This window comes from Populus alba, chromosome 5 (genome assembly GCF_005239225.2).
Source record: "Populus alba chromosome 5, ASM523922v2, whole genome shotgun sequence".
NCBI lineage: Eukaryota > Viridiplantae > Streptophyta > Magnoliopsida > Malpighiales > Salicaceae > Populus > Populus alba.
This window is the reverse complement of record NC_133288.1, coordinates 8,636,534-8,658,031: the sequence shown is the minus strand read 5'-3', so window position 1 is coordinate 8,658,031 and position 21,498 is coordinate 8,636,534. Positions and strand designations below refer to the sequence as shown.

Sequence of the window (21,498 nt, the reverse complement as noted above, 5' to 3'; positions counted from 1 at the left end):
AAAAAAAAGAAACATATAAAAATAAAAACAAAATAAAGTATTTCCTTCACCACTTTTAGAGTATTGTTAATTGTATTCTTTAAAAGAAGGAGCAGGCCCTGTCACATATAGCCACATCTATGGAATATTTTGATTTCTCGGACTATTATTGTCTCTGTTTGCAGTGGAAGTATAGAGGCCCAAAAAAAAAAAACGAAGGAGAATTTTTCATTTACATATATCTGGAATATTTCTTCTTTTTCTTTCTCATTCTGTCTACACTTTAATTTTGCTTATTTCTGTTTCTTTGCACTGCCAAAGTAATAAAAAAAAAACACCACTTTCATTTTTATCTCAACAGAATGCTTTGACAATACTTTATGCATTCATTTGATTTGACTGACGGAATTTGTCAATCTGTAACAGTGTTTCTTACAAAGGTCATACGATAATTATAAGGTCTGTCATGACCAGTTTGGAAGTAGAGGTGTAGTTTTACATTTAGGAGAATGTTTTTTATTTTAAAATATATTAAAATAATATTTTTTTATTTTTTAAAATTTATTTTTAATATTAACATATTAAAATAATCCAAAATCATAAAAATATATATTAATTAACGAACCTGTCGGTGTCCCATGATCCAGCCTGCAAGGATATACATAAAAAATTTCAGCTACCAGTCTCTGTTCATCGGGCAGATAGACCTAACAGTGAATCAGACAGATGGAACAAGCATGGCCCAAATATGTAAACATAAACTCAACTTTTTCAGCCATGTCAAACGCAAAGCAAACTGGCGAGCTCAGAACTTGCAAATGTGTCTCCGAAAATGTCGAGCACGATGCTATTTTGATGTCTAAAGCCATGATAGTTCAAAGGCCTGGTGTTATTTAGCTTTCTTGACCTTTTTTTTTGAAAAAACAATATAATTTGGTCATATTTTTCACTGATGTGCGCGTGGTTCTAGTAGTTATAAATGAATCATCTTCAGCTTCCTTGAAAAAAATGGATTTGAGCATCTATAATATTATTTGTATTATTAAGATAATCAAGGAGAAAAAATATGTTTTTTTTAACAATAACAGTTAACAATAAAAAAATAAAGAAAAGAAAAATAAGACAGTCAAGACAGTCGTATGAGTATACACCAACAAACTTTCTTCTGTTGTCCGAAGACCAAGAAATGTGGAAAGAAAACATTTACCATGTGATAAAGTAGTTAAAACCTCGACTTTCTTCGTTTAAGATTTTATTATTGGTCAAAAGTTTTATGGGCTCAAATCAATGCTTTTATGAGTAGACTATCTTTATTAAAGTACGTGTATTTATAATTTTTTTTTAAATAATTCTTAATGATAGTAAAAATGTTGGTAATGTTTTTTTCCCAATGAAAACTAAATAAATAAATTATGTGATGGTTATTAGATGTAACCGATTATTTTTATTAATTTAAAGATAATTTATATAACTCGTAAAAATAATATTTGACTAATGATATTTAAAGAGATTTTAAATGCCAAAGCTTATTATCTTGATTGTGAGACCAATATATTTGCATATAAAAATAAATCAAAATAATTCAATTATCAATGTATCTAATATTAAATGATAAAATTAAAAAATAAAATTAATTAAATAAAATACATAAAAATAATCTAAGTCAAATCAGAATAACCCATTAAATACTATTTTTGAATTATAAAATCAAAATAACTTAATAAAAAGTAAATAAAACAAATCTAAATTAAGCGGGTTAATTTATTAAACTAAAATCACCACTGAAATCTGAAATGCTAATTAAATAAAAATAAAATATTTAATATTAGTATAAAATTAAAAAATAAATTTTTTTTATATTTTTTTATTTTAAAAACACGTACTTTGTGACGAAGAATACAGTAAAACTTCCTTTCAAACTACTACCACTACAGCAACTGGTCAACCCCATAAATCAAATAGACTTTAATTCCTGGAATCCTTCTCCTTAACACTCGCCTGTTTTATTCCAAAGTGGTATAGATACCCTTACTGAAAGTCCGCGACCTAAGAATCCGCTCTCGTTTCTCGTAGAGGTCCTAATTAGTTTTAACTGGCAACATTATCATTTCTCCCATTTCCCCTATCCTTTTTTTTTTTTTTTTTTTTTTTTTTAATTCTACTTAATTTTCTCTCAAAATCATTCCTTTTTTAGATAACCATCGCTCTCTCTCTCTTTTAATTTCCAGAATTCTTTTTAGTCTTTTTTCTGTACTTTTTCTCAATTAATGATTTTTTTAGCTTCCATGTCGATTTTCAATTTCTGCCACCGTTTTGTTCCTTGCCTTGCCGATCCAGGTGACTTTCTGATAGAAAATCAGAAATGAAATAATGGGGTTCTTTTGTTTTTGTGGTTAATGGTGTAATTTTGTTTGTGTAGCAAGGAGATCTACGTTGGGGTTGAAAGCAGCATTAGTGGTGTTGCATATTGTATATGCGGGCATTCTCTTTCTTTTTGACAGTGATTTAATAGAGAAAACAAAACAAGAGCCATGGTATGTTGTTTCTTTCTTTCTTTTTTTGAGAGTAATAATCGAGTTAACAAGTGAAAGTTTGTTGCCTTTTGGTTTTGTTGATTGAATTGGATTGCTGGAGTGTAACTTGTAATGGGTTATTGAATTATTCAAAATTTAGTTGAAGGTGGCTTGTTGTGATCATATTAGTGATGTTGTATTAGGAAGGTAATTGGTCAAAAGAATTTAATGAATTGAGTTTTTGAGGTAAAATGAATTAATTACAGTCAATAGCTAACATTGATTACTATTTCAGCAAGATAATTTGCAAGTTTGCTTAAAAAAAGGTGAAATTATAAAATTGGTTGGGAAATGCTTGGTGAATTAGGCCTTTTTTTCTTTTGACAATGAGAGGAAATTTAGGAATTTCAAGATTCTTAATTATTCACTGTGAACATGTTCACAAACCTTTGATGTTTATTTATGTTAGCATGGTAATCAAAGGGTGTTTTTTATATTTACTTTGTGATGGGAACTTTAGGTAAATATTATGGTAAATAGAGTGCATAATTATGTGATTGTTAGTGGATGTTATCGAATCTATGCAAGGAGGGTGTAACTACTGATGTTTTTTTAAAATTTGATATATTTCTTTGGTATGGTTCTCGTCTTTGCTTTAACTTGAGTGTGCAATGTAGCATAACGTTGAAGAATTTATTTGCCATTTTTTTCCCCTTCAGGTCCTACACGGGATTATATCTGTTGCTGTTTGTTGCAACATTGATTCAATACTTTGTTACATCATATTCTTCTCCCGGGTAAATTTTGATGGAGTTGTAATGCCTTATGATCAATCTGAATTGTGATTAGAACTCATAATTTCTGTAATATATTTCATTAGTTTCTGTGATTTATATAACTACTTGCCTAATATTCTCTCTTCCTCTTTTGTTTTGTTTTCTTCCCCATTTTTGTAACACTTTCAGCTATGTCCTTGATGCAATGAGGGATGTGAATGAGAAAAATTCTTTATTTAGAAAGGCATCAATGTTGTCCAAGTAAGCCCTGATTTTGAAGTTTCTCTTAATAGGAAATCATTGCAAATAACACTAATTAAAATAAACTGGAGTGGAATTGCATTCAAATTGGTCTCTCTGACTATCAATTGTGATAATGTTTAAGCAAAGACAGCCTGCTTCAAGCAAAAATGGAAGCTTGGTTATTACTGTGGAAGGAAGTCAGTCAGAAAGAAATATTCCAGGAAGTGATGTTACATCTTGGACAAAGCTTGTTCTGGACATGTATCCACCTGGAACGTCTGTTAGGTATGCAAGTGCTTTGCAGATATGTGTGCTTGATGTTTTAATCAATGACAACTATGAATGCTGGCTACATGCAGGAATCCCTTCCTTTGGCCTGTTGGTCTGTTATGTCACAAGATGATTGACTGGCTTTAGTGTATTGATACCTCTTAGATGATGATTGGATTGTTATCCACTTGACCAAAGACAGTCATTGTTTGTTCTTGACTGCAGTGGCAGTGAGATAACTTTCGATGTAAAAAGAACTTGGTTTGTTCAAAAAGTGCCAATGCCTAGACTAAACCTTAACTGTATCCAGAGTCTTGAATTTAGAAGATTATGTGATTTGATGCAAAAGGTCTGGACATAAGGTCTTGAAAAGTGAAGATGAAGTTTTTAAGTTCCCCCATTATTAATTTCTGTTGTTTTCTTCAATTTGATAACATGATGTTCAACAAAATCTTAGCAGAGATATAAATCAGGAAATTGAATAGATTGTAGTGCCACTGAGTTCATTTCTATATGATTTCGTGTGATGATTACAAAGGGGAAAAGAAGATGCAGTTGTTCTGTATCTATTTAAAAACTAACATACTCTACTACTGACTACTTTGCCTTTTTTCACAGAACTTTGACATGTTCCTTTTGCAATGTTGAACAGGTATTTCTTATCTCATGTTTACATCCTAGTTTGTGTTATACACTCAGTTTCATCAATTAAAATCTCATTCCAACTCTAGAATGCTTAAATCTAGAACTACTTGCTTTCATACTGTTCTATTGATTATATAAGAAAGAAGGTCGACTTATTTAGGGTGAGTGGAGCATCTAATAGTGCCTAAATGAATTTTTGTTCCCAATTATTCCTCATGGAGGCAATTACTTAACTCTGGGCCCATTGAAAAGTTCTGGGTGGAGAATTTGGATGGTGTTTTGTCCTTCAGCATTTTTGCACGAATCAGTTGGTCCCCAAGACTTGAACATACACCCCTGTGAATGCAAGCCTAAGACTTGGTGCAATGCCCCCTTAAGCTTGGAAGTACAACTGCACTTAAATTGCTCTCTCTATTAAGCTTGGAAGTACAACTGCACTTAAATTGCTCTCTCTATTGCTGTTTTATTTTTTCCAATATTTGATAGACTATATTAAATGATCTTTTCATAAATCTACAAATGAATATGCAGAAGAAAAATGATCAGAGATCATATAATTACTTACCCATCACTAACCTTTCAAAGTTCACTGCAATCTCCTTCATGGACAACCTTTTCTTCTCTTGCAATGAATTAAAAATACGCACATTTTGCAGGAATTTGTGCAAAAAAAGTAACTAATGTTCTGTTTCCAATAATTTTGATAGAAACATGAGGTTGCTGAGTAAAAACCTCGGTCCTAACTGATGATGCTTTAAACCTCTGGAGAAATTTAGCCAATTTCCAGACATCCTGCTTTTCCTGCTCTGTGGTCATATTTCTCCTGATGTTGGTATTTTGACCGTCATTTGACTGCATAAATTATGAAGTTTCTGATGGAGCTGTGTTGTTACAAATATGTTTTTTTTTTCTTTTCAAGGAACTCTATTTCACCATTATGGTGGCATTTGGTTATTGTTTACTTTTTTCCTTTGCCATAATTGCAGCCTCCACGAGCAAAGCATTGCCATGATTGTGATAGATGTGTTCTTCAGTTTGACCATCATTGTGTTTGGCTTGGGGCATGCATTGGCTGGGGAAATCATTGTCGATTTTGGTGAGCATTTTATCCTTTTGTAGTCCTCTACAGAAATTTGTGTTGGATGGATTGTAAACAAAATGGGCCTTGCTTCAAATTCCATAAGAGTGGTTATACTTCATCATAAGCTTAAGCTACAGCTGTTCATGATTAATTTTTGTACTCTTTGGTAGTAATTGAATTCAATGTCAATTATAATCTGTTCTAGTTATCTTTTATGGATCTGATGCCCACCACATGCTAGTGTTAACATGTTTGCTTGATGAAGAGAAAGGCTGACATTTTGTTATACAATGTCATAGTCATTTTGCATTAAGATAAACTCCATTTGCATTGGATAAAATGATTTACATCATGGAATTTTGATTGCTTCAAATTTAGCTGCAAAGGACCAGCTCTATGGATTAAAGAGTTATGCTTTATCAAAAAGTAAACTATAGAAACATACATGTAATGTTGGGAACAACAACCATTATGCACACAAAACTACTTTTTGATAAAGCATTCCAGTTGAAACATGTAGGATCATCATTCCTGCCTTCCATCTTTCTTTCTTTCTTTGTTTTTTTTTTTGCAGGGAAGCACTCTAAACGTAGACAAATGACATAGCCAGCCAGGGGATATCTTATTAATATTTTCTGTGTGAATTTCCATCCAAATTAGATCTACAGGTTGACTTTTTCAAATTTTCTGTATACTTCTAATACACTTCCAATTTTTTTGTTCTTTTTAGGTGGTACATTTTCGAAGAAACTGCACTATGCATTTGGACTGGCATCTTGTACATCACATACTTGAAGGCTAACATCTCAAGAGCTTGGTACAGTAAATTTTTTGAAGTCCTTTCTGTTTTTTCTTCACCGCCTCTGTTACTTTCATTGAAAGGCCCTGGTGCCTTGCTAATAAAGAAAGGAGAAAAGGGAAAGAGTAGTCATCGAGCTTTATGATCATGCTGGTGCCAGTGGTTTCAGTGATGAAGTTTTAACTTAGCTACACATATGATCAGCTTTTACGACTCCTGCAGCTTTAGATTTAATATAAATTATGCTGTACTGTCAGGTGGAAGGATGTGATTATGATCTTGCTATTGGTTACTTTGTCATTTGCCTTGATCTTTCTCCTGCTGCTCCTCATTTTCCATAGGTAAGTGTTTACATTCACAGTACTTTGTTTCTCACATGAGATTCTTAGAAACATGGTTTCTGAGCAGCTTCGCTTCTTTTTTGTCATGTTTATGTTTACTCTAAAAGCCACAAGAGTAACTAGAATATCCCGTTTGTTGTTTCTGGTGAGCTGACTTAGTTATCCTATTGTCATATTAGTTCGTTTTCTAACACTTTCTCTGATGATATCATTTTGATGGGTGGGAAAGTTTTAACAGAAAAGTAGGAGCATGGAATTAACTTGTCCATTTTAAGAATAAATCTGAATACCACCTGAAAAGGAAATGGCCAGGTCCAAAAAATGATTAGTTGGCTCATCGTTTTTCTTACAATAGTGCTTGTACTGTTTGCTAATTGAGACCAGTAAACGATCCATTGTTCACTAGGTTCTGAGGGAAGAAAAAGAAAATCTTCCCTTGTTAAGCTTCTAAAGCTCAATCCCAATTGGACCAAGGAATAGTTACTCATGCTGTAAAGATCATGCAAAAGCTGACAAGGAATTAGAAATGATATCCAGTTGCAGCTTGCCAGTATGAAAGGGAAAAGCTGGAAGCAGATTATGGCTTAATTCATGTTTGCAATTGTTTTTTGCTTCTGAAGTTTCACTGACAATTGCAGAAAACAACTGGCCTTACACCCAATATATAGATAAAGATCATAAAAATTGTCTACTTGCATGAAATACATCTAGCCTGCTTCAGCATGATTAATTAACTTCATGATTTTTGATGCAGCTATCTTATTCTGACAAATCAAACTACCTATGAACTCATAAGACGTAGACGCATTCCATATCTAAGGTTTGCTAGCACTCTTAAATATTGTATTTTAAACCATTTGTTTAGTGTTGGATCTGTATTTACTGATCAACAAATATATCGAATCAAACCACATGCTGGGTTCATTTATGGGCATTCACTTTGCATTATTTGGTGCCAGCCTTCTATTGGATGGTGCTTAGGGCACCGTATTTTACTGGGAAAAGCAAATATGATTTGACCATTATTTATATGCTGATTTATTAGTCCACCAACTTTCATTGATATGCAGAGGAATTCCTGAACGAGTGTATCCATTCAGTGAAGGAGTTTGCAGAAATTTATACAAATTTTGTTGTGCTCGAAGCAGCATATACGGTTTGGAAAGATTACCCACGGCAATGGAACTTGAAGACAAGTCAAGACCTTACACATGCTTAGGTTATTTGACCTGCCGTTGTTGCTGAGGTTGTGAGGGCATTGTGATATTAATGAAAACATTTTTGCCTCCAAATATGTTTTTGATCTCCATGTGAATGTGTGCCCGAGCATCCAGTTGTTTTAGCTACAGAATATGGCAGTACGGATGGTTAAGTTGGAGCCTCTTGAGGGCCTTTAGGTTTTTGTAGTCTGAATTGGATGGTGATTGTAATGTTTGTTTGATGGAGATTTTCAGAATTGTTTGTGTACTGATTTTTTCACGCCCCAATCAATCTAAAGGTGTTGATTTTTCAAATTCAAATTGCCATGTAAAGCAAAAAAGAAAGAGGAAAAAGAAAAAAGAGAGTAGGATTCCAAGTGCAGCTGATAGCAGCATCACTGTCTAGTTTACAGAAATGTTTGTCAAATAAATGTCTGTTGGTGCATTCACTGTTTAGATGGGTTTGGATCATGCATCTGTTCATTCCATCACTGTTAGTATTTATTGCCATTTCTTGATTCAGTTAGGGGTAACCAAGCATCTTGAGGATCAAACTTTGTTAAGCGAAGAGCTTTTCTCACTGGACTCCCCAAAGCAGTAATAAACCTTGGAGACAGAGAGGCAAGTGGGGTTCTCGGGCTTTTCTGTAATTTAGGTTCCTCTGGTGACCCAGACAAGGATGGGGAGTTATCTTGAGAGGTGGACGAAAAACCTATAGTTTCCAAGCCTAATTTTTGCCTATTTAAAACACAAGCTAAGGCTCCGTGTCCCAGGTAAAGCTGGACCGGGTTTATAACAATGCAAAGAACTTGTGGCGCATTGGTTTCTGGACTTGGCATTACGGGAGCTGCAATCATCTCAATTGCCCCACTCATCTTTAATAGTTTCTTTTTCTGGAAGTATCTATCAATCTATCTTTCTTTTGAAGCTTTCAACTGAAACCTCTTGAAGTGTGGGCTAATTAAATAGATTACTATAATTTACTAGTGAGCTTGGAATGACGAGATGGAAAACGCAATCACTTATAAATAGAAAAAGAAATCGGTGCCGGCAATCTTGTTAGTCGTATGAACCAGTTGACGACAAAGTGAGTTCATAGAGAGCTTTCATAATAAATCCTACTAAGCTGGAGACTGATTTGTCATTCTATGGGAGGAGGAGCTACAAAGCATAGCAATTCCTGCCATGAAAAAGATCCATCAGCGAAAGCCCTAGCATTCAAGTTGTGGGCAATGAGAAAATTGAAAGAAACAGTGGAAGTTCAGTTCGAAAGTCAAAACTGCAGGTTGCTTGACAAATTTGGCTATCAGTAGCGTTCACAACGAAACGTAAAGATTGCGAAAGGTAGCTTGCTGCATCAATTTTACACCAACCATGACTGAAGAGGAGGGCAGCTTAATCATGCAAGTTCTTATTTTAGTTTGACCCTGCTGCTACATTTTCTTAATTTATTCATGTCTCACTAAGGGTTCTGTGTTTTACTTCTGTCTTGAAAATTTGTGTATCCTTTAATCTTGAGTTCCCCTGAAGTTTCTTCCTCTGGACCACTTTCCGTTGCCCTCTTTAGCCATGCTTACAATTCCTGGATTACCCGTGATTGTTTAGGATTTATTATTTATATAAAACTTTTAAGACATTACAAGTTTTGATAATTTGATAAAATGACAGACTTTTCATTCTCTCTTTTCCTAGCCTTTCTTTTCTCTAATTCTTAACTTCTTTCTTCTTTCTTTCTCCTTTTTTTTTAAGCTTTTTTTATGTTGACAAAGACAACGAAGGATCACTTAGCCTGTTACTCTTTAGTTAGGAAACTAAGCCCATCCTAACCTAGTATCATTGTCAAAACTGGAGTAAACATAGTATATAGATGCAGTTTAGATCAATCAAATAATCTCAACCTAGTATCATTGTCAAAACTGGAGTAAACATTAAACAGAACATTTGATTGGTCTGGTATACATAAACTTGAGTTTGTAAGAAGTTGTTCAAGCTGAGGGACTCTGATCATATGGCCATTTGAAGCTTAAAAACTTTTCGACAATACTACAAAGGGTGTTTCTTTTTGTTTTTTTTTTTAATAATTTCTCAAGAATTGTATTGCATTGTGTATTTGATTGTTTTTTTTTGCCAAAATTCATATACAGAAACGACAAGGTTCAATCAAGTATTGGAATCTTAAGGTAACAAATCCCACTAACACATTCAGGAAGGAGCGGAACCATCGGGGGAAAACAAAAAAACAGAGAGAGAACAGTTTGATCACAATTAATCTACTTAAATTCAAGCTTTATTTCAACCTTTCTGCTATACAACTGGACTCGTGAACATAATTGTACAATTGAAAAGATGCAAATCCTCTAAAATTCGGATGTCATCAATGATACATAGTTACATAAAAATTTACACTGAAATCCCTCTAGCTATTGGGACAGTATATTCAGGAGGGAGACTCTAGCATGGATTAAATGCCTAAACAAGCTGTCCAACTCATTTTCAATTTCTTCAATACTAGTATCCAGAATTCCCAGCCTTTTCTGAACAGAATGTATGTCCCGTGCCTCAAAATCTTTACCTGAGTTGGGCACCACTAAGCTTGCAAGAGCAGCATCCACACTTTCCAATTCATTCAGGTTCTCCTGTTGGCCTTCGCATGTGACCACACCCTTGTGCACCAATCTTGAAACCAAGTACCATTTACTAGGCCTTGGCTTCAACATTGGCACAGAAAGGAGTAACAAGAGTGACCTAAAGATCGAAACTGTGACCAGACTTGCTTCTCTAAGCACTCTAACAATTGCAGAAAGGAGATGATCACTTGCATTGAGCAAAGGAGAGTCTCCGAAAATGTTATCTGCTTGCTTCAATGACGCGAGAGATTTTGCTACTTCCTTTTTCATCTTCTTTCTCGCACAAAAGTACGCGTTGACATTGCTTTCAATGCTTAACTCTCCACCTGCTTTACTTCTCCGAAGGGAAGATTGAATATCCCGGATGCTTTCTTTCATCAAGACAGCAGCATCCCTTGTCTTGCCACATACATCCAAGTACCTCATCAAGTCATCCAGCATGTCGTTCATCAATTTCTCATTTCGATGTTGCAATAGAGCTTGTTGGGTCATTGGCAAGTTGAGAAGATCCTCAACGCATCTGTATATCTCTCCAAGGCTTGATAGGCGACCGAGAACTGTTTCTACCTTCAATGAAGTTGGTACCTGCCAAGAACTAATCTTGTTCAATTCTTGTTCAAGTTCGGCTACACTCGGATGTGATCGAGCTGGAAAACTAACCGAACGAACATTGTAAGGAGGAGTAGATTTTGGAGAGAAAGCAGCCATGGTTACTATTTTTAACATGGAAAGGTCAAGTTTCTTAAATTTCTTAACTGGTGATATGAATTATTAGGACTATTTATACTCAACAGAATTTACAAGAACAAGGCTCATGTGAGGGCAGAGTGGGCTTCTCTATGGCATGGGGTTATGTTGTCAGATCCTTGACACCTAAAAATAAAGCAACAAAATCTGGTTGTTGTTATATGGGTACAATGCATCTCACTGTTCTAAATTCTTGGCTTTCATTAGGTGTTTCACCTTTTCTCCCTCTCACGCACCGGCATTCCCACCGCCAGCCTAATTTGTCAATGGTTTATTTCATGGAAATTAGTACCATTAAAGAAGTGGTTGGCCACCCCAAGTTCTCTGGTTACGGAAAATGTAACCTAGAAAGTCTGGATATTTTGAGATCTGGGAAGATATAGGAGCCTTGTATGTCTATCAAAGTTGAAAATTTATATGGATACGGTGGTTAGTATAAACCAAGAAAAATGTATATTATTTATTGTTGCACGAGTGGCGTGTTTGGCTATGTTCCCTTTAAAGGCTACAACCTTCCTATGCTAGATTATATGTTTGGTGATTGATATTATTGCTGTGATGTTCATATCATACCTGTACTTGGATCATGGATCCTACTTCTGCATTGACCTTTACATTGTTCAAAATACATGTGTTTGCTTTGATGGATTTGCAATGAATAGAAGAATAATTCTCTGATTATTGGTTTTGGTTGCAATGATTATATTCTGAGCATTATTCACTCAAAAATGGCCATCCAAGTGGATCGATTTGAATTTTACTCTGTACAATTTTCAGCCAACTTATTGAGGCTTTTATTTTCCCAGGAAAAACCCTTTGGTTCATTCAAGAAAACTCCTGAAATCTAGATAATGTCTTGGTCATAGATAATATTATTGTGTCCTCAATTTGTTTGGATTCTGACTGATGTGATCGAAGATAAAAGCATATTTATTGACCCGAAAGAAAATTCATGATTCGAAACTTTATTCAAATTAGATTTTGAGTTAAATTTGAAAAAAATATTGAAGTGGTAAAATTTAGCTGGCTTGGATAAATCTGGTTTAAATTTAATAAATTAAAATAAAAATTTTAAAAAATATATAAAATAATGTTGATTTAATAAAATAATTGATCCAAATTAATTTAATGATTCCCAATATACATAATAATTCAATAAATCAAGTCATTTTTGGGATAAGTAATGAGGTTACTCTTTAAATTATATAAAAAAAAGGCTGGAACTTCTTGATATGAGGAGGCATCTTATAAAAACTTGAACCGTATGTTGGAGTGATCAAGGACAATCAAAAGAAAAACATTGAACTTCTAAAGTGAACTGTTGTGTAAGAACTGTTTCATCATTTTAATATTTTTATTTATCTGATTCCATTGCTTAATTTTTACGGTGCACGATTCCCGTCGAACAATTGAGGCTGCTATTTTTTCACAGGAAAGGACCTGTTGTTGTTAATGTGATAAAATTCAGACGCAGCAGATAGAATCATAGTCATTTCAAAAACTTGTAATGTAATGGTGTCCTGAGTCATTGTTCATGTGATTTGATTGTTGAGGTTAAAATTCTCAGATATGGAATATCTTATCGAACCATGAACCACGTGTTGGAGTACAGGATTAACTGTCGCAGAAATTTTTTGTTATTAGTTTTTGTAATAATTTAATTTTTGTTCCTTTTATTATTATTATTATTATTATTACTACTACTACTATTATTTTATTTACTGAAAATAATAAAAAAAATAATAAAAATAATAAAAAAACAAATAAAAAAAATAAATAAAGAATAAATTAAAATTTAGATCAAGGGTAACATGATTGGAAGTTTTGGGGTTTAATTAAACTTTAGATTAGTTTTAGTAGCCAAATCAAGAGCTTAATTGAAGAATTGATAAGTTTTGAGACTTAATTAGATTTGGAATTGGTTTAATTAATTCAATCAATGGCTTAATTGAAAAATTATCAAAATAAAGAGCTGATTCTGGTTAAATTTGCAAGAAATTCAAATTCAAGGATCAATATGTAAATGGTGCTGAGACGCAGGGGTTCAATTACAGTTTACTCAAGGACTTGACAGCAAACATTCAAAACGTTAAGGACCAAAACACAAATGGCCATTAACATCAACACTGTTCATCTTCTTCACCTGAAAAGAAAAGAAAATGAATGCCTTTACTCCTGCATTAAAATCCATGCACAGTCACCTCATTATCTGAGGCAACCACGTGACATTCTTTGGTTATAAAAACCAGAGAAGAAAAAAACGCCTGGGGGAAGAGGAACATGAAAAAAAGCAAGGAGAGCATGAATAGAGACAAAAAAAAAAATCACAAGAAGGAAGAACACAAACTAGAGATGGGGTCACCAGCACAGTAGAAAGTGAATCGAGGGAGAGCACGGACAGAATCAAAGAAAGAAAGGAGGACAGACAAAAAAAAAAAAAAAACAGAGGAACCAGCATTCCCAACCTTGCCTTCGTCCTCAGAATGCAACCATGTGAACAGGGAAAAACAGAGAAACTGCAAGTATTGATCAGCCTGGACATTTGTCTCCGGCTTCAACACTCCAAACCATCAGAAACAAAAAGAACAAAGCCAAAAGAACAGAGGGGAGGTTGAAACGGGTGCCCAACTAGTGTCACCCGATCACACAAAAAGAGCTTTATCATCGTTTTCGTTCCTGCGTCCAGGTAATCTTCTCTTCTCGCTTTGCAATATCATTTGACATTGTTGCCGTGAAATTTAATTAGCCCTTCAATGTGCATGCATGGGTGGCGCGTTCCTTTATCCAACCAGGTTATTGGCTTGGGCAGTGATTAGAATGGGCTAGCTGGATCTAGCCTAGCCTAGTACATATAATTGTTTTTATATTAAAGTATTTATATTTTTATATTTGAATACTTGTACTTATAAATTAAATTTCTATCATAAATCAGCTAATATTTTAGTTATTTGCAATTTAAGTGAGCTTTTATTTTTTAAATAACCATTATTTTACAAATTTCAACACTTTTTATTTCCTTTCATTAAAAAGAAAAATAGAAAGAGCACCCATAAAACTAATTAATTAGGTAAGTTCTTACTCATTAATTAGCTAGGATATAATATGAGTCAATGATGGAAGCTTAAGAGACATGATTGTTTATAGAAGATTACAAAAATATGAGTATGTATGATTTATAAACATAATTAATTTTAAAAACATGGTTAAAAGATACTTATAATTAATAAAGTGTAATGACGGGATATTAAATATCAATAATGTAACATTACCAAATATAAACAAGAGTCTGAAATTGATTTTAAATAATGTACAATGTATTTAACACACAAAAATATGTATAGATTATAATTTTTTTTCATTATATCTAAAATTTGCATAGCAAGAAGGGGTGATCTTATGAGTTAGCGACAAATATAATGTAATGTATTTAACACACATGAACATGCATAGATTATATATATTTTTGAATCATTTCTCCCTTTTCTCTCTTTCTCTGTATATATGCGTGTATATTTAAGAAGTCTGTAGCTCATATTCTCCCTTGCTGTCTTAATTTGTCGATCACACGTGAAATACGATAAATAAATGTAAAATCTTGAAAAAAAAAAATAAACTGATTTGACATTTGAAAAAGAAAGGCAAGAGGTCAAGGAAGAGCTAGAATGCAAAGAATCACCACCACCACCTTGTTATCATAAAGATTTTAAACTTCACATCAATCGGAGAAAAAATGACACTCATGGTTAAATATTTATTTGCATTATCATATTCACATAGTTTAAATACAAAGAATAATTTGGTGCTTCACTGATGAATTATAATGTGTCTTAATTTGTCAATCACATGTGAAGTACGATAAATAAATGTAAAATCTTGAAAAAAAAATAAACTGATTTTACATTTGAAAAAGAAAGGCAAGAGGTCAAGGAAGAGCTAGAATGCAAAGCATCACCACCACCACCTTGTTATCATAAAGATTTTAAACTTCACATCAATCGGAGAAAAAATGACACTCATGGTTAAATATTTATTTGCATTATCATATTCACATAGTTTAAATACAAAGAATAATTTGGTGCTTCACTGATGAATTATAATGTGTCTTAATTTGTCGATCACACGTGAAGTACGATAAATAAATGTAAAATCTTGAAAAAAAAAAATAAACTGATTTGACATTTGAAAAAGAAAGGCAAGAGGTCAAGGAAGAGCTAGAATGCAAAGCATCACCACCACCACCTTGTTATCATAAAGATTTTAAACTTCACATCAATCGGAGAAAAAATGACACTCATGGTTAAATATTTATTTGCATTATCATATTCACATAGTTTAAATACAAAGAATAATTTGGTGCTTCACTGATGAATTATAATGTGTCTTAATTTGTTGATCACACGTGAAGTACGATAAATAAATGTAAAATCTTGAAAAAAAAAATAAACTGATTTGACATTTGAAAAAGAAAGGCAAGAGGTCAAGGAAGAGCTAGAATGCAAAGCATCACCACCACCACCTTGTTATCATAAAGATTTTAAACTTCACATCAATCGGAGAAAAAATGACACTCATGGTTAAATATTTATTTGCATTATCATATTCACATAGTTTAAATACAAAGAATAATTTGGTGCTTCACTGATGAATTATAATGATCAGCCATCTGTGTTCACAGTCAATTCACTTTGAATTAAAACTGAATTGGTAGACAAACAAACTTTGAAGATCAAAATGAATTTTTGTCAAATGTACAATGCCATCTACAGTGATTTGTATGTGCGTGAACATTACCTGCCTCTTTACCTCTAAAATTTGACGGCCTCTATCTCTCGTTAGGGGTTGAAAATTAACAAAAATTAACTTTTATATCAAAATTGAACTTGTAAAATATTGAGGTATCAAAATTGTATAATTTATATTATTTTTAAAGTTTGGGTATCAAAATGCATTTGTTTATGAAACTTATGGCATGCTACCCATATTTGGTGTCTTTTTCATTCCAGTCCCTCTTCTTTCAACCTTATTTTTTCTTAAAAATTTACAATCAATTCGCTTTGAATTATAACTGAATCGATAGAAAAACAAATTTTGAAGATCAAAATGAATTTTTGTCAAATGCATAATGCCATCTATAATTATTTATATATGCGTGAATATTACCCGCCTCTATAGTAAAAAACCCCGTGGGTTTTAAGTTATAGTATAATTTTGAAAAATAGAAGATAGGATGTAAGAGTAGCACAAAACCCGGATAATTTAGAGATAAAATTATGGAACAATAATGGGTACCATACTATACATTAATGCCATGGGCTAAAGTCTCGCAAGAGTCCTTGGCCTTGTAACTCTTGTTTTATCCTGCAGTCTGCATTTGTAGTCACGCATCTAGAGTCGTATTTTTTTTCTTCATAAAATTAGCTGCTAGTGAAGCTTCTATACCCTGGATTCAAAGATTAAGATACTTGAATCTGTTGAACCAAAACTTTTTAAGTTTTGAAAATGATTAAAATCTTGTAAACAAGACAGGATTAGTTTGGCACTGAAAGGCAGATGGGAGCAATGTAAAAATTACTGTAAAGAACTCTGCCGGAGATGATTATTGTTTCATTTTTCACTTGAGTTTTCTCTGTCTATGACAATCATACCATAGCCCTATTCACAGTTTATAACAGCATGGTTACATAATTAGATGGCCTGCACAAGGATTTTTAAGTATAGAAGCGAGGAAAGTAAAGAAGAGAAACAAAAAGATGAGAAATGATCACAACATGGATAGAAAACCTTGTAGTTATTTCACAGTATTAATTACAAAATTCGTTTCATGTACATAGCACTTGATATGAATATTGAATCCTATAGCAGATCCTCTAAAATTTGGATGCCAGGATTGTATCAATGATCAAGAATCATTTATTGGGAGATTATGTTCAAAAGAGTGGCTCTTGATTTAATCAAGGGCCTGGACAGACGCTCCAAACAATTCTCAAGGTCATCAATGCTCATCTCCAAAGTCTCAAGTCTCTTCTGTGCAATTTTCACCTTCTCGGAATCAGACACTTGACTTAGTGCAGCATCAACAGTTTCTATTTCATTTACATTTTCTTGCTTCTCTTCACAGGCTATTACTCCTTTGTGCATCAACTTCGAAACAAGGGACCACCTGCTTTGTTTTGGCTTGGATGATGTTGACAGGAACACCAGGAGGGATTGGAAGATGGAACAGTTAATAACATTAACTTCTCTGATCACCCTAATGACCGCGGAGAGGTGCTGATCTTGATCTAGAAGTGAAGATGCCTCAAGTTTGCTATCCATTTGCTTCAATGAAGCAATCAACTTTTTGGTATCCTTTTTCATCTTCTTCCTGAAGCAATTAAAAGCAGCTACACTGCTTTCTATGCTTGAATCTCCCTTTCTCCTGCGGAAAGCGGATTGAAGAGCTTGAACTTGTTCCCTGAACCTCAACAAGATGTCCCTTCCAATGCTGCAAACATCCAAGAGCCTCACAGATCCATCCAATAATTCGTCGAGACATTTTTCATTTTCATTGCGAGAGAGGACTTGTTGGGTCGATGCCAAGTTTAGCAAATCATCCATACATTTGTACAAGTCCTCTAGTCCTGATAGACTATTGGAGATCGACCCTGATGCTGAATTTGATGACACCTCACATTTATTGAGCTTGTTCAGCTCTTCTTCGATTCTCTGTGTGGTAGGATGTGATCTTGAAGGCCAGCTAATTGATCTAACATGATACTTACAAGCCATGATTGCTTTTATATTTTCCCTTTTCTTTCTCGCCGGATGCTTTGATTTCAGAGAAGGTCTGAACCTGATATGCTTAGCCAATGATGCGGTTCTCTTTATATAGAGACACAAGAGGGTAATAAAAGTAGATATGGTTAGTTGGACAGGGTCGATGTGGTGAGCATGTGTGGCCACTGTGGTCTCTCCTTTGAATTCGGTTACCCTGTCTTATTCTTGGCCAACATAGTTCCAATGATATGCAATATTTAAGTCCTTGAAGGTTTTAAATATAACAAGAAGAGTCATCACCGTTTTCGCCTCCCCTACTGCCACATTAGCCTCTCTAGTATTTTATGTAGCTTCATCGGATTAAAAAATACGACCTGTCTGGATTGTCGCGATCATAATAACCTTGAAATTATGCAAACTTCTCTAAACAAATCAGGATCCAGATCTCTTATGACGAAGAAAAATGTTATGATACAAGAATTATATAGCCTATGATTATTACATTTAAAGCTCAGGTCACTATCAAATTGTTCACACGAGTGGTTTGTATTCGTATTGTCTCCTTTTTTATACGGTGATGCTTTTTGTTATACGACATCGCAAAAAATATGCAGTATATTTAATTCTTTCGTGTTATTCTCCCGCCGATCGTACGTCTTGGTAAGGACGGGTGCATCACTCGCGGTATCGCTGCTAAATTCTTTTTTTGGCTATTGATAACGTTGTGTTCATCGCTGTAAGGTTCAGAATGTGGCTGTTAGGGTGTCAAGAGGATCCTGCCGGAGAAGGACCTTAGCTAGTTCATGATCTTAACAGGAATGTACGTGAAAGGACATCTAGATTCGCAGAACATGCACATCGGATCGTTCTGATGGACATGTGGATTAGCCCTCCATTTTAACTCTTTTATCAACTGAACTAATTATTCAAGAAAAAATAATTCGGTGTTTTATGTACAGAGAATATGCATGTGATTTGTCTTGCCTTTTATATTTTTTCTTGTAGCATTTTTATCCAACAATTTTGGGGAACCTAATTATATTCTCAATCCTGCTAGCTGCAGAATATAACATTATGGCCTCGCCATAAATATTTAAACGAAGAATACAGGCAATTGCAGGGTTCGGTGCAGTGTGTCTCCTTGCCGCCTCTGTCATAGCTTGTAGCATCCTCTCGAGTCTCAACCACAATTAGGTCCTATTCATTGAATGGTAATTGTGTGTTTGATAAAATTGCTGGGCTCACTCTACATGATGAACGACAATAAATAATTTATAAATAGTAGGCCACGAATCTAGGCTTGTATGTAAGAATCAATCAGGGCAAGATTATTAATGTTAGCTAACAATTGCATTTAAGTAATGAAAACCATATGTGATGTTAGTGACAGACTACTCTTGAGAAGAAGAAAAACCCTCGAGACGAGACCTCGAGTAGCGAACAATGGCCTAGTCTGCTGCCCACTTCAGGGAAGGTGTCTCACAGATGCTGATGGCTAAATGCGACACAGTTCCAATTAGCCAACACGTGCAGATTCCTCAGCATGTGATTTGATCCCATAATAACAAAACCTTATCCTTAGGTTTTGAACATCAGAAATCAGGGCTTGTTGGACACAAGGTGAATTGCATTAATTAATTTGACAGTGTATCATTTTCTGCAAATCCAGGCTGCTATGGACAAAAAGCCCCCCTTTTTTTTTATAATGAAGAACCATTTTTTTGTTTCTTTACTTGCATCTCCTTTTTCCATGTAGCACAGACACTGAGCTAGAATTTTCAGGAAATTAACTGCTAATGAAGCTTCTACTGCCTTAGAATCCTAGATTGAAATATTGATTATTTTTTTTTTATATATATCTAGCAAAAGATTAAGAGTCTTAGCTTTTAGATCAAAAGAATATCGAAAATGGAAACAATATCAAATCAGTTTAGCAGAAGGACACAAGACTGCAAGGGGGATTGCAGCAGGGATATAGCTTATTGTGAAAGAATCCAAGATGCAGCATGACGTTCATTTCTGAGTTTGCTAATTCTGTCTCAGTTAATTATAATTCCATTTTCCAACTTGCAATTTTCTCTGTCCGGAACTATGATCTGCTATTCGACAGTAAGGTTACGTGTTCGGATATCCTGGGAAAGGATCTTTCAGTAGAATGTTAATCTGTCCTGACCCTTTATCAACCGAAAGAGAAAGTAAGAAAGGAACTGTAATGATCAAGATATGGATCGCAAAACTTGTGTGTATTTCATAATTTCATTGTATTAGTTACAAAGTTTGATTCATGTACATAGCTTTTCATTTCAATACTGAATCCCATAACAGATCCTCTAATATTTGGATGCCTATGGATGGTTGAGAAAGCTCTATAGGGAGATTACGTTCAAAAGAGAGGCTCTTGTTTTAATCAAGACCCTGAAGACACGCTCCAAACAACTCTCGAGATCTTCAATGCTGATCACCAAAGCCTCAAGTTTCTTATAGGTAATTTTCACCTTCTCGGAATCAGACACTTCACTTAGTGCAGCATGCACTGCTTCCAACTCATTAACATTTTCTTGCTTCTCTTCACAGGTTGTTGCTCCCTTGTGCATCAACTTCGAAACAAGGGACCACCTGCTTTGTTTTGGCTTGGATGATGTTGACATGAACAACAAGAGGGATTGGAAGATGGAACAGTTAATAACATTAACTTCTCTGATCACCCTAATCACCGCGGAGAGGTGCTGGTCTTGATCTAGAAGTGAAGATGCCCCAAGTCTGTTATCCATTTGCTTCAATGAAGCAATCAACTTTTTGGCATCCTTTTTCATCTTCTTCCTGAAGCAAGTAAAAATAGCTACACTGCTTTCTATGCTTGAATCTCCCTTTCTCCTGCGTAAAGCGGACTGAAGAGCTTGAATTTGCTCCCTGAACCTCAGCATGGTGTCCCTTGCAATACTGCAAACATCTAAAAGCCTCACTGACCCGTCCAATAATTCGTTGTGGCATTTTCCATTTTCATGGCGAGAGATGACTTCTTGGGTTGATGCCAAGTTGAGCAACTCATCCACATATTTGTACAAGTCCTCTAATCCCAATAGACCATTGCAAATTGACCCTGATGTTGATAATGCCTCCCATTCTTTGAGCTTGTTCAGCTCTTCCTCGACTGTTAGTGTTGTGGGGTGTGATCTTGAAGGCAAGCTAATTGATCTAACACGGTATTTGCCTGACATTGTTGCTTTTATCTGTTCTTTTCTTTTTTTTCTGCAGAAAGTTTTGTTTTGAGAGATGATTTGAAACTGAGATGCTTAATCCATGATGTGGTTCGTTTTATATAGCGACACAAGATGATAATGGAAGGAGACAGCTGTGTGCAGGGTTGACGTGGTGAGCATGTGAGGACAGTGAAGGCTCTCCTTTGAATTCGGTTACCTTGTCATATTCTTGCCCAACATAGTTCCAATGATACGCAATATTTAAGTCCTTGAAGGTTATGTCATGTGTGTGAGGTGTCTCGCAAGTTTTTCATTTCTGTGT

General features: G+C 34.5%; 4 protein-coding genes across 5 annotated transcripts; 1 reads left to right on the top strand and 3 right to left on the bottom strand.

Moving 5' to 3' along the window:
* Positions 1-1,942: 1,942 nt before the first annotated feature.
* On the top strand, positions 1,943-8,161 carry LOC118029924 (protein S-acyltransferase 10). Of its 2 annotated transcripts, XM_035033907.2 has the most exons (11): positions 1,950-2,316; positions 2,399-2,513; positions 3,212-3,289; positions 3,458-3,529; positions 3,659-3,796; positions 4,400-4,433; positions 5,413-5,522; positions 6,238-6,324; positions 6,564-6,647; positions 7,402-7,467; positions 7,718-8,161. In XM_035033907.2, the coding sequence occupies exons 1-11, from the start codon at positions 2,247-2,249 to the stop codon at positions 7,890-7,892; spliced, it is 1,029 nt and encodes a 342-aa protein (XP_034889798.1). In that variant the 5' UTR covers positions 1,950-2,246; the 3' UTR covers positions 7,893-8,161. The 2 variants fall into 2 exon arrangements, with proteins under 2 accessions (XP_034889799.1, XP_034889798.1); XM_035033908.2 differs by lacking the exon at positions 7,402-7,467 and having other exon boundaries at positions 1,943-2,316.
* Positions 8,162-10,136: 1,975 nt separating this feature from the next.
* On the bottom strand, positions 10,137-11,284 carry LOC118030060 (uncharacterized). Its single transcript, XM_035034085.2, has one exon. It carries the CDS (start codon positions 11,197-11,199, stop codon positions 10,267-10,269), a length of 933 nt encoding a protein of 310 aa, XP_034889976.2. The 5' UTR covers positions 11,200-11,284; the 3' UTR covers positions 10,137-10,266.
* A 5,846-nt stretch (positions 11,285-17,130) lies between these two features.
* Positions 17,131-17,988, bottom strand: LOC118030061 (uncharacterized). The gene has a single exon (XM_035034086.1). It carries the CDS (start codon positions 17,986-17,988, stop codon positions 17,131-17,133), a length of 858 nt encoding a protein of 285 aa, XP_034889977.1.
* Positions 17,989-20,218: 2,230 nt separating this feature from the next.
* Positions 20,219-21,241, bottom strand: LOC118030062 (uncharacterized). Its single transcript, XM_035034087.2, has one exon. The coding sequence runs from the start codon at positions 21,192-21,194 to the stop codon at positions 20,343-20,345; it is 852 nt and encodes a 283-aa protein (XP_034889978.1). The 5' UTR covers positions 21,195-21,241; the 3' UTR covers positions 20,219-20,342.
* Positions 21,242-21,498: the final 257 nt, after the last annotated feature.